This window comes from Phyllopteryx taeniolatus, chromosome 4 (assembly GCF_024500385.1).
Source record: "Phyllopteryx taeniolatus isolate TA_2022b chromosome 4, UOR_Ptae_1.2, whole genome shotgun sequence".
Lineage (NCBI taxonomy): Eukaryota > Metazoa > Chordata > Actinopteri > Syngnathiformes > Syngnathidae > Phyllopteryx > Phyllopteryx taeniolatus.
In genome coordinates this window covers 14,606,797-14,619,349 of record NC_084505.1, presented here as the reverse complement: position 1 = coordinate 14,619,349, position 12,553 = coordinate 14,606,797, and the positions used below count along the sequence as shown (strand labels likewise).

At 40.5% G+C, this 12,553-nt stretch overlaps 3 protein-coding genes across 4 annotated transcripts; 1 reads left to right on the top strand and 2 right to left on the bottom strand.

Annotated features, from left to right (window-relative positions):
* Window positions 1-1,713: 1,713 nt before the first annotated feature.
* LOC133477328 (calcium homeostasis modulator protein 1) lies at window positions 1,714-5,429 on the bottom strand. The gene is made up of 3 exons (XM_061771953.1): window positions 5,296-5,429; window positions 4,179-4,766; window positions 1,714-3,179 (listed from the first exon to the last, which is right to left on the bottom strand). The coding sequence occupies exons 2-3, from the start codon at window positions 4,722-4,724 to the stop codon at window positions 2,670-2,672; spliced, it is 1,056 nt and encodes a 351-aa protein (XP_061627937.1). The 5' UTR covers window positions 4,725-4,766; window positions 5,296-5,429; the 3' UTR covers window positions 1,714-2,669.
* A 2,709-nt stretch (window positions 5,430-8,138) lies between these two features.
* LOC133476869 (uncharacterized) lies at window positions 8,139-9,518 on the top strand. The gene is given in 6 exon segments (XM_061770809.1): window positions 8,139-8,178; window positions 8,547-8,636; window positions 8,728-8,744; window positions 8,833-8,928; window positions 8,930-9,034; window positions 9,311-9,518. Coding segments are annotated over 6 exon segments (474 nt in total). The 3' UTR covers window positions 9,437-9,518.
* Window positions 9,519-9,605: 87 nt separating this feature from the next.
* zp3c (zona pellucida glycoprotein 3c) lies at window positions 9,606-12,550 on the bottom strand. Of its 2 annotated transcripts, XM_061769780.1 has the most exons (8): window positions 11,683-12,550; window positions 11,474-11,580; window positions 10,994-11,097; window positions 10,478-10,655; window positions 10,293-10,410; window positions 10,120-10,208; window positions 9,960-10,030; window positions 9,606-9,802 (listed from the first exon to the last, which is right to left on the bottom strand). In XM_061769780.1, the coding sequence occupies exons 1-8, from the start codon at window positions 12,229-12,231 to the stop codon at window positions 9,645-9,647; spliced, it is 1,374 nt and encodes a 457-aa protein (XP_061625764.1). In that variant the 5' UTR covers window positions 12,232-12,550; the 3' UTR covers window positions 9,606-9,644. The 2 variants fall into 2 exon arrangements, with proteins under 2 accessions (XP_061625764.1, XP_061625765.1); XM_061769781.1 differs by lacking the exon at window positions 10,994-11,097 and having other exon boundaries at window positions 11,683-11,823.
* Window positions 12,551-12,553: the final 3 nt, after the last annotated feature.

Below are 12,553 nucleotides of genomic sequence, written 5' to 3'. Positions count from 1 at the left end.
GTGCTCATGTGACCATCCGTTTTGCCTCGCAACTCTGCTCGGCCTCAACCCTCCCTCTGCCTCTGTCCTCCAATCTGTAGGCAGAAGGAAGGCAGAATGAGCCAGACGCTGACGAATAGGACGCCTGCAAGCATGCTGATGTGTATGTCTCTGACTGTGTGCGTACACCTCTCTCATGTATGTGAAAGGGAGAGCAAGGAGGCTCTTGCAGCAAAGTCAAAAGAGACCCCGGTCAGCTGCATGCATGCATGGCTGATGTTCTGACAAACAAAACAATGTCATTTCTGCCAAGTAGACATCAGCAAGATCGCATACGGAAGGAACCCTATCCACCCCTTTCTTTCTAACACGTACACACACAATGTGTTTTGATTGTTTATTTGTTTGTAGCGAATGTCTCTCAGACTGGCTTTATTTGAGCTAAATTCACTCGTACCACCTGTCAGAAACTCTTTACAATCTAGTGAGAACCACATTAGCTTGAGAATGATAAACTAAAACTGTCAGAGAGGTATTGATTAGAGTGAGTGTCTATTTTGAAGTCATGCAATACTGTATGTGCTTTCTACGGTCTGTAGATATGCCTCCTCCTGTATTGTCTTCAATCACTTCCTAGCACTAGCACATAATTCTATCTGAGAGCCATACATCCATCCATCCATTTTCCATACCGCTCATGCTCACTAGGGTCACAGAGGTGCTGGAGCCAATCCCAGCTGACTCTGGGCGGGAGGCGGGCTACACCTTGAAAATGGTTGCCAGCCAATCGCAGGGCACATATAAACAAACAACCATTCACACTTACATTCACACCTATGGGCAATTTAGAATTTTCAATTAACCTACCATGCATGTTTTCACACAGAATAGGACGGTTTTGAACCCAGGTCTTCAGAACTGTGTGGCAGATGTGTTTCAGCAGCAATTTCAGCATCTTTCTTCCATGTAAAATGTCAATATATCCAGTATGTTCATATTATGGTTGGAACTGCCACTAGTACTATAACAGGAGTAGACATGTTTATTATTGTAATTGCAGTTTGTATTGGTGTAGAACTGTTCTACATCATACTCAGAGCTATTTCAAAATAGTTTTCCACTCCCCTTTTGCTAATACGTAAGACAAAGACAAAATTATATATACAGTATATATAGGATCTCTCCAATGTGGCTGGTGAGCAGATACAAACAGTGCGAAGGACAAACTAAGTAGCCTAAGGAATGCATGGGGGTGCCAATGTGGAAAAAAGAATAACCTCTGATAGAGAAATTGCAAACTGGACAAAGATATTACCACCCACCCCCCAACGCCAGCCACCCTTGGTGCCAGTCCACGGACGGGGAGAACAGCTGCTGCGATACTGGGCGAGCTGTCAGATGGTCAAGGGGAGTGCTGCTACACTAATCCCCAAGGGGGAGGGAGGAAAAACAATGGGATCCAAGCCATTTTCTTTCAGCCCCCTCCTCCCTGTCCTCTGATAGTATAATGTCATTGCAGAGAAACAGCTGGATTGTACATGCTGATGTAGCACATACATGCAGCCTGTATGAAACGCTAAAAGCATTGTTGTAAAGGATGACATGTCATGGTGGTCACAAACTGCTGTCCTGTTTCAGGTGATCAGTGTAATGTTTTCTTATTTTCACCTGTCTCACGCATGATGAATTCCTTCACTGCTTGGGGAGGGGGGGCGGGGGGGGGGGGGGCCTTGACAAAATAAGAACTGGAGCTGGAGAGATGCAAATGTTGACCTTATGTTCAAGCAGCAGGTAAATCGTTTGGACTGTCGTAACCTTTTCTTTTGCATAAATCACACATTTACCTGACTGCAAATATGATGCAACTGGGGCATTACCTGCTCTCAGATTCTTGTTTACATGCCCCTAATTCAACATGATTATGTGCTGTTATCACTTGAGAACTTTCATGGCAACCCTTCTCTTGAGGGCAAACACTTGTGAATGTCATCACTGATTTATTGCTAAACGATCAATTAATTCAGGAGCACTTTTTTGCAGCCTCACATTTGACAGTGTTTAATTCACCAGAGCAGCAGCTATTGTTTGTAAAGACATACAGCAGAAGTAAGACATAGCAGTTTTACCAACACTAAAAGCAAAAGTTACTTACTTGGACTATACACTTAAAACATTTTAGTGAGTATAAGTATAGTATCTGTAATATGTATGTATGTATGTAATATACATGTCACATTTATATCAAGATCAAGAGTTCTACTCACACTGGCCACAAGATTATCTTGCACAATGTAATCAATGATATGTACCACAAACATTTAACAGTAAAGATGCTTAGTTTTGAGTGATGCTGCCAGGCAGTTATTCCTGTTTATCATTGTGGTGTAGTTTGCAGTTCATCGCATGTGTGTTTCTAATATTTTGGTGACTTGACCTCGGTGAAAACATATTTGCAACACCTCCTTGTACGATTCATTTATCCATCTATCCATTTTCTGTACCGCTTGTCCTCCACTAGGGTCGTGGGCGGGCTGGAGTCCACCCCAGCTATCTCCGGGCGAGAGGCGGTGTACACCCTGAACTGGTCGCCAGCCAATCGCTTCAGTCCTGTTCTAAGCCACCATATATATTTTTGATACTCTCTGAAAACTAAAGGCATTTCAGGCACATAGTCCTTCGTCCCTTTGAGGTCAGACTTTACTGTAATACACCGCCCATTCCTTTTTCCCCACATTATGGGTGTGGCCATTTGCAAACCCATTTCCTGCTCCATTGGCCTCTCCATGCAGTTTGGCATTGTTTTCGCCATTTATTTGCTCTTTATTCAGTGCAAGAGCTGGCTTGCAAGTGTGCCAATTCCACAAAGCTTTATTCATGTCATCCTGGACCCTTATACCAAGGAGCTTGTCTTCCTCACTCCTTCTCTTATCATCATCTTCGTAGTCGCTGTCATCCTTGCTGGAGTGATGATGTAAGTTGCGCATCTCTCCACTAATATTTTCAAAGTACTGATAGATGCAAACCTTGGCGAAGCTCTTGGCGTGCTCCTTACAAGTCTCATCGAACATCTTGCGCTCAATGTCGATATAATGAGACCAGTATTTGGTTTTGAGAAAAGCAGCCTGAGTAAAGCAAGGTCGAATAGCACGAATCAGGAAGGCTGTGAACGTCATCATGAGCAAAAACATCCAGCCACAAGCCTGTGGAAAATAGAATTGTATTAGTCCAAAAACTAAGCATTGTGTCGAGTCCCTATTAAAATATGGAATTGTCTATCATCTATGGCAGGGGTGTCAAACTCACACATACAGGCTAATTTGATGTCAAGATGGCAGACCAGTAAAATCATAGAACTTATTATAAATATAATTATATAATATATATATATATATGTGTGTGTGTATACTTCTTTATATTTGAATGATTTTACAAAACAACCTCAGATTTTTGAGAATTTGTTTGTGTGTTTAATACTGGACCGCAGTGATTGTATTTAAAGGCACAACATTTTAAGTCACAGGTACTGTTACAGGTACTTGGAACTGAAAAATATAGTATTGCACTTAAAATTATGAAGACCTAGAAATTATTTTCACACCATTTTCTACATAAGCATAATAATTATTTCAATGATCCTCAACCCCCACTTTCAAATTCATCCTGTGGGCCGGATTGAACACTCTCGCGGGCCGCTTGTTTGACACCACTGATCTATGACATCTTGATGCATTTGAGAGATGTTCACGTGCACAAATGTTCATCGCTCCATAATCGAATTATCAACATATGCAGATCAGTAAAAATATGTTCATATAACCATACCGTTGCCTTCAGTCGATCAAAGCAAAAAATAGAGTGGGTGTTTTAGATGAATGAAAATAGGCTTGAGGGCCATGAATAATACATTTGGAGGCTTATATTTCTTGCTAATAAACCAATGAAAGGCCCCATTGAGCTCCAAATGTATGAAAGAAGTTAGTTTACTTCAGTTTTTAGAATATAAGTGCAGGAAATAAGATTTGCTTTGTCACCATATAATGTGATAAAATTGCAACACGTAATGAAAATGTTCCCAACTTTGGGCCCACAACCTTGCTTAGCTGTATTTATATTGGATGACCAATGTCAGGTCATGACTTTAAAGATAAAACACAATAATAAAAATGTCACTAAGAGTTTGTATAAAAAGATCAGCACACCTGTGATATACACTTGATGTAACGGGACGCTCCTACTCTTATTTCATGATGCTCAAACAAATCTTTACATGGAATCTTCGCCAACAGTTTTATCTTCTCTGTCTCAGACATCCCATTGATTAGAGTATAGTTGCCAAACTTGTCAATATCCAAATTGATGCTGAAAGCACAGAGGAAGCTCTTGCCATCCATGAGAGTCACAGACACCCAAACTGCAGGTGCTATCAAAGATCTCTGTGTGATTGAACAGAACATGTAGCGAAGGATTGATGGATCCTTTGTCCTCTTTCCCGTCGGTCTTCTCCACTCTTCTGCTAGCACAGACACATTATTGTTCAATACAAATCCCAGTAAGAAAAACCAAATGGGAGGGATGATCAGCAGCCCAATCCCATAGCTGTAGTTATATTCCGGAATACACGGGCAGCTGAACTCAAAGGCAGAGTACATTTGTGCACTAGCCAGGGCCATGATACCACAGATCCCATTCATAAAAGATTCCTGGTTGGATTGAAGGAACTGGAACATCATACGCAATTTATCCATCTTTGCACATGTATCAGGGCTTGAGCTTCAAAGTAGTACAATCTGTAAGAAGAGGTACATCAAGATGTCAACACAAAGTGCTCTTAAAATGGGTGATACAAAAAAAGACAGCATTCATAAATTCAAAAATTAGAAATTAGTGGACAAGCAGAATCGTATGTTTAGTGATAACTGTATTAGTCTTTACATAACATCACTTATCTATACTCTATACTGTATGTATCAAGCATAAACTATACTTGTAGTATTTGTAGAAACCACTGGCTCATGAATAGTCTTTAACGGGTTATGAACAATTAAATCAATACAATTATATGACTACCTTGTGTTATGACTTTCTAGTTATGCAAAAGTCTACTGTAGTTGCGATGGTCAATAATGCATTATATTTAGTTGAGAATTGGAATTTGTTATACTGTAACTGCCAAGTTGTGTCTTAACAGCAAAAAAAAAAAGGGATTAACAGCCTCCATTTTATTCACCCTTATGTGCTATTAAGTACTAATAAATTGTATCTTCAACACAACAACATGAATCTTGAGCATAAATTAACACAAAGAGCTGCACTTACTTGATTTAAAGGAGACCCTGGAAGAGATGGAAAGCCCACACATTTAAATTCTCCATTTTAGGTCAATTGCGGTCCTTTTTTGTCTGTTTACACGTTGTGTATTAGACGGACGGACCAGCGCTTCTCAAATCTTCTGTGGGGATATTCAAAGTCGACTACTTTGTTGGTCATTGTGTCCCGCCCCCTCACAAGCACCTGTGCTGAAGGTAACATTACAAAAGATTTTCCTCCACCGCGCATGACTTCTAACTAAGACAATATTTATCACGTCACACGTCACACAGCAATCTGAAAGTTTCAATATTTGTTCTTATTTTGTTGAGTGTAGTACTGTATGTTAGTGTATGTGTTATGTCAAGGGTTCAGGGTGGACCACCTGAAACATGCAAAACTGGTCTCAAAGCATTCAAATGTCTGTGGCTTTGTTTGGAAAATGCGGTAGACGGCTAAGAGACAAAGGCTGTAAATATTTACACAGAATAGACAACGCTCTAGTTCACAGTCAAATAGAAGGCAAGGGACTTCTTCCTAATCGTAGACACAACCCACGTTCTTACGTCCTTTTTGGTTCATGTACTGCAATGTGGCGTTGTACATAATCTTTCAGATCAGTTACTTGCACATCATGATCTGCTCGTAGAACGGCATTACCGTTACTTAATCAGAATACAAAAAAGCTAGCCTCACTGTATACCGTGACCATCCTTCCATTTTTTGAACCGGTTATCCTCACTCGGGTCGCGGGTGTGCTGGCGCCTTTCTCAGCTGACTACGGGTGAGAAGGGGGATTCACCCTGAACTGGTTGCCAGCCAATCACAGGGCGCGTATAGACAAACATCATCGCGTAGTGAGATTACAGATACAAATTGGGCTTATTTCACACATTAAATTTTAATGCAGACACACATGTACCACATTTTTTTCAACAGGTAACTAGTAACTGCATCGGAATAGATTTTTAAACCCTCCCAACCATGTCGATATGTACAGTACATACAGTAGCTAGCTTCACGCTAAGATGTAGCCACATTGAGAAGACAAGAAGTCTGTGCTGTTGCCTTTTTATGCATATTAAACAGCGAAGTGTCACAACAGAACACACAGAGCAAGTGTACAGGAAAGAAGTCATTAACCAAGTACAATCTAAAATAGGAAGTGCAAGTTAAGTCTCGTTTCCACGAACGGGATCCTCACGTAGGTCCCCCGCTCTCCTTGTAGTTGTCTTGTGGGTACACCAGCAGGCCAAAAGTGACCACAAGCACGTACAAAAATTTTCTTTGCATGTCCAGTCTTGTATGCAAATCCATCCATCCATCCATTTCCTGAGCCGCTTATCCTCACTAGGGTCGCGGGAGCGCTGAAGCCTATCCCAGCTATCATCGGGCAGGAGGCGGGGTACACCCTGAACTGGTTGCCAGTCAATCGCTTCAGTCCAGTTCTAAGCCACCATATATATTTTTGATACTCTCTGAAAACCAAAGGCATTTCAGGCACATAGTCCTTTGTTCCTTTGAGGTCAGACTTTACTGTAATACAATACTGGAGCCTATCCCAGCTATCTTCGGGCGAGAGGCGGGGTACACCCTGAACCGGTCGCCAGCCAATTGCAGGGCACATACAAACAAACAACCATTCGCACTCACATTCACACCTACGGGCAATTTCGAGTCTCCAATTCATGCATGTTTTTGGGATGTGGGAGGAAACCGGAGTGCCCGGAGAAAACCCACGCAGGCACGGCGAGAACATGCAAATTCCACACAGGCGGGGACGGGGATTGAACCCCGGTCCTCAGAACTGTGAGGCAGACGCTTGCATGCAAATCATAGTTTTTAATTCTTCTAAAGGTACACAACCTACTAACGTCTATGCATCCATCTATCCACTTTCTATACTGCTTATCCTGATTAGAATGGTAGGAAGTTCCCATCTGACTTCAGGCAAAAGGCAGGCTACATCCTGGACTGGTCACTAGTCAATCACAGGGCGAATGTAAAACTAAATTCCTGACTTAAAATGGTAAGGACACCTTATCATTACCATTCTGTGTCATTGATTTAGGATATACGAGTCTTGTGAATGAGGAAAACAGGCATACACTGTATAAGAGAGTCATGGGAATATGGTGCTTCTTTTCTGGGATCAGACCAAAGTGTACAATTCTCAATGACAGATGGAAGAGACAAAGAAAAACACTTGAAGAACCGCACACCGTTAAACATTTTATTCATCATGAAGGGGAATGTTTGCAGTAGGACATTTTCAAGAATTGTAAGCATCCAGAATTTAACTTAAGTGCAAGAAACCTTAGACCAGGGCTTTCAGTGGGCACTTAAGTGACCTAAGCCACCCCTATCATGTCACAATTTTACAAAATTATAAAAATGCAATATAACAATGCATGGCATTACAGAGAGGGAGAGAGGCAATTTGCATTTTTGGGATGACCATTATTGCAAAAGCAAGAAACATTTAACCATTTATCTTCCTCCAAACAACTTAAAACCTCTACAAGACTATCATTTGGAGCCCTTGATATTTATCTAACATGACACAAAAATATATATCATACTCACCCAAAATGCTCATTTATAGATTAAATCCACCTCTTTGGAAGTGCCAAATAAATGTTTCCAGGTTCCAAACAAGGCAGACAGGAACAGTGTTGGCTGACATCTCCTTGCAATGTCCAGTTTTTCTTGACAAGTCCACTTCGAAAATTAATTTTAATAATGTACATCATGACATTCATCATACCCGGTCACCCATTGCAAGACTATTTAGCGCAACCAAACAGCAGTGCACATCGCAAGACTATTTCATTCAACCAGAGGATGCAAAAATGCCGATTTCACTCAAAGCCTGCATGAAGGACAAGAGTGGTGAATCTGAGATCTGTTCTGTGGCCAAAAAACAACAACAACAACAAAAAACCAGCCGTTGCTAATAGTGTGTACGTGTCGTGTCATGAGCCTGCACCTTTGAGTCTGAAGGCCCTGGGCAAATTACATTGGCAAGGCAACACAGAAGCTGAAAACTAAAACAAATGGCTATAAAATGAGTGTAATAGAGTGTTGTAAAAAAAGTTATTTGTAAATATACTGCATGTCAGTGCTTCTGAGAGTGTTAGACCAGCAGAGAAGTCCTTGCAGGCCCTGACTGCATAGCATTGCTCAAAGGGACAAGACCTGCTCTACTGCTGAACCGCCACTACTGGACGGCGACACTCTTCAGAGACTTCATACTACAGGTACATATCTTCAGGTTTCATCCCAAAAGAATTGGAAGGACCAGAAATTTCTGGAAGGTTTTATGAACGACCTCCTGAAATCCATGAGATGTGAATGACACTATGGTGATAGAGGACATTCAGATGGTAGATTACTATGAGGTCATTGTCTCATTGACTCCACCTCATCTGTACATCCGAGTGTCCGCTTTTGGACAAGCAGGCTCCTGACCTGCTGCCAAAGCAGCATCTCTAGGGTTGGATACAATTGGTCGAAAATCAAATCCAAAATGGCTGCCACTGTCAGTCTTGGGATGGTGATGATTTGGTTTGCTTATTGCATGCCGATGATGCTTACAGTGGTCAACTTCATGTCGAAAAAAATAAATTAATAAAAAAATGTCCCACTCTTCTTAAAGTCACGGGTGAGCAGATGGTTTCAAAGAACCATGAGTGATGCATGGTCACAGATTTCTCATAAATACGAGTTTGACCTCATATACGATCCAGCAAGATTAGGTTTAATGAGACTAGTTTTTAAACTGGACTATGATTCCTACTTCTAAATACAGTAAGCCCTTCCTCATGAAGCCTGGATCACCTCTGGACACTATCAATGAGCATATGAGGATCTACTCCAAAACATATATAAACTGCTTCCTAAAAGGTCTTGCCACATTTAACTTTAAAGATCACAGACGGGCAGCCTTGTCAGGATGTACTGTAGCACTTCGACAGCTTGGCATTGCAAATCTGAACTGATGCATTTGCTTTTGACCCCAAAGCCAGCAGAGTTTGTGGCCTGTTGGCTGGGTCACTTACTGGTTTTCATTGAGAGTAGCCTGAACAAAAAGTGTCTGTATCATGTTCTCATTGGGAATGCCTTGCCCCAAATTGTTGTGGCACGCTGACCCTGTGACTCTCTTCCATCCCCTTGTGGTGCATGAATGCATCTACAAAAATATACATACTTGTCTCCAGGAGATGCTCTGAAATGCAAGCATGTATGCAGAATGTAGATACTTCATTATTGACAATAGTAACAGTTCCATGTAGATGGAAATTGAATACAGGATAACAGAGGAGGCGAAGTACTTTTATTTCCAAAATATTCAATAATTAGTCCCAGTAGCTAAGGAAGTCACTGTGGTCAGATGAGTCCTCCAAACTGAAGGCCCCCCAGTTGTTGGACCTCGGCTGCAGCTCAAACACCGGGTTTCCATCCTCACCTCCAAATCTGACCTTCCAAGACGGACTTGAGACCATGTTCCCAGAAGCTGTTGTAATGATAATTCGGTCAGATAATTATGTTAAAGCTTCTGTTACATTATATTTTTCAAGTTTAAAACTTAGCTTGAGCATGATACATGTATTCCTTGTGCACATGCTAAACTTTTAAGTTTAAGAAATTAAAAAAATGCAGACAAGCTGTACCTTTTGATAGTGGTAAGCAGGCGGATTCACAGCAGGCACACACACTGTCATTACCATACAACTCCCTCCACCTGAACCACAGACATTACTTCATTTTCTGCAAACTGATCAAAAGTGCTGTTATAATTGACAATGATCTAATTTGCCACAGATGACTCACTTTTTGGTAACTCGATGATAATTGCAAGCCTTTGAACTTGAGGTTGGTGTTGGATCGCCCATAGAGAATTCACAGTGCAGATAGAGTTGCTGAAAAGATTTTATCAGAGATTAGCATGACAAACATTTCCCCCGTTATATAGTTTGTAGGTGTGTGCATTACACTGACTGTACCGATGATGATGAAACTGCAGTGTCTTTGAAAATGAAGGCGCTCACTGAGAATTTTTGGATGTTTAAGGGGCCCTTGAGAAACGCAGACTGTCTTGTCACCATACTATCAATCATACAACTGCAAAAAATGAAAAGTTTATGTTAATGTTGAATTATGACATTATGGACTGAGCTGAACTTTTTACCCTTGGTTGTCAATAACGGTGTATTTAGGTTCAGAGTAAGGATCTTGGAAAGCAGTCATGAAACACTTGTTGATGTAAAGTCTCTGGTCTGTTGAAGTGCTGTCTGTTTGTTTCACCACAAAGTACATTGGCTGTCCCAGGATAAACATTTTATCACCAACAATTTCATTCCCCGATGCTAGAAATACAAGAAAATCGCTGAACAATTATGGAAATTACAAAAATATTTGATTTATTTTGTATTAGGAAAATAAGCTTAGCTTTCGTATAACCTGTATTTGTCTTACTATTTACTGTTCCATTATGTAAAAAGATAAAACTAGTGATTGTCCACATCGTTTTTAAAGTACTGCATGTGTAATAAAATATATACACCGTTACAATGCACAAAGGAATAACTAATTTCTAGTAATGTGTATGAAAGTTTGTAGTCTTAACAGCAATTTAGTAATTTCTGTCACACCAGACAAGCTGTTCATGGAATGGTGAAAAACAATACATTTCCAAAAATCATACCATCTTGTGGAGTGATGACATAAGCATTTTTTGAACGTAGGGGTTTGTAAACTGTGCCTCTCCTCAGTTCGATAGAGATGCCAGGATTGAAGGAGTGAAAATGCCTGCAGCAGAACAAAAGCACTGCAGGTTAAAGCAAACTTTAAAATTAAAGCTTAATTTAGCTTGTTATGGTGTAACAGAAAGCACTGGGTCTACTTGGTTGGTTTCCATATGCCAGATAATCAATAGCTGGGTACACAAAGTAACTTTTCTTTTCTCAAAAAGCATAACAGTAATTTCATGGTACATTAACTTGCCCTTTTTATATGTTGCATTATTTTGAAAGGTCACAATCCAGCTCCAAATCATGAATACTTAAGGGCTCATTTTTCATGCAATCTTAAACTTGCTTAAAAACAAAGTATGCAATAACCTCAATTTGCATTATGTAGTAAAAATTTAGTAAGGCAAAATATAGATGTATTTTTATTTTCTTACCTTGGGTATTTGCATTGCAAGGCAACATCAAATGGCAGCTCTCTAATAACTGGAGTGGTTGGCTTATAGTGGAGTACAATACTGATGAACAAATAGTCTTCAGTACTCTAGGACAGACATTTTTACAGGTTGTGGTATGCTGCATGGCAAAGCACTGCAAAAGAAAACAACAACAACAACAACAAAAACCAGACCTGACATGAACCAACCTCTCTCTCGAATCCACAGTCAGTTTTCAAAAGGTAGAGAAGGTAATAATGTTGTGCAGTGCCTTCGTTTACAGGACACTTGCCAAGTTTCAAGTCTTTGAAAGCGTCTGTTGTTGAAAAAAGCTGCTTGCTTACTTTCACGTACATGCGGTCAATGTGGCACAAGACCTCAACAAGCTTAGATTTGGCTGCTACTCCAGATGAGGCAACAGTGGAAGGTGGTGCAAGCAACATCTCCTTGACTGAGTCTGGAACAGGTCTAACACCTTTTTCGGGCATGAATAGCTCTTTCGGGTCCTGTGAGAAAGGAACAATTCGATACCATGGAGCCATTGGTACTGCTGAAGATATACTCCTTAGGAATCGGTCACTAAACATTGGGGGTCTGGGTACAAGGCCAGGAGTGACTTCATCCATCTCATTCTCCAGCCCTGCCTGCAAACTCTCCCATTCTAATTCTGCATCTTCATATTCTGGAACACTTGTCAGTGGCTTAGAATAGGCCAAATAATACAGAAATAAGAAAATCCACATATGCATCAACCCCATTTTCTGAGCATCTTATTTCCTGTGAAGTGCTCGCCCCTACTAATCAGTTTGCCACAATTGTCACCTGGAGTTAATTAGAAATTGAACTCAACCAATTAGAGTCTGTATTTTCAAAGCCATGTGGGTCAAACAAATGCAAAAAAAAAATAATAATAATAAAAAATAAACATATATATTATGATGAAGCATCTTGAATCATTTGTTGTCCAATTCAAACAAATGTGGGTTTTTTTCTTTCGAAATTGGTATAACATATTTGTCATTCGCTTACAGCAGGTATTTTTATATTACGGATATTGCGTTACAATGACATCATACCCGG

What these genes read in the sequence shown, in the direction of transcription:
- LOC133477328 (XM_061771953.1), bottom strand. Translation starts at nt 4,724, where the DNA reads ATGGATAAATTGCGTATGATGTTCCAGTTCCTTCAATCCAACCAGGAA. An exon ending in ACATCAAGTGTATATCACAG is followed by an intron (nt 3,180 to 4,178) that starts GTGTGCTGATCT and finishes TATTTTCCACAG; the next exon opens with GCTTGTGGCTGGATGTTTTT.
- zp3c (XM_061769780.1), bottom strand. Translation starts at nt 12,231, where the DNA reads ATGGGGTTGATGCATATGTGGATTTTCTTATTTCTGTATTATTTGGCC. An exon ending in ACTGTGGATTCGAGAGAGAG is followed by an intron (nt 11,581 to 11,682) that starts GTTGGTTCATGT and finishes TGTCTGTCCTAG; the next exon opens with AGTACTGAAGACTATTTGTT. An exon ending in CTGCAGTTTCATCATCATCG is followed by an intron (nt 10,209 to 10,292) that starts GTACAGTCAGTG and finishes AAATCTTTTCAG; the next exon opens with CAACTCTATCTGCACTGTGA.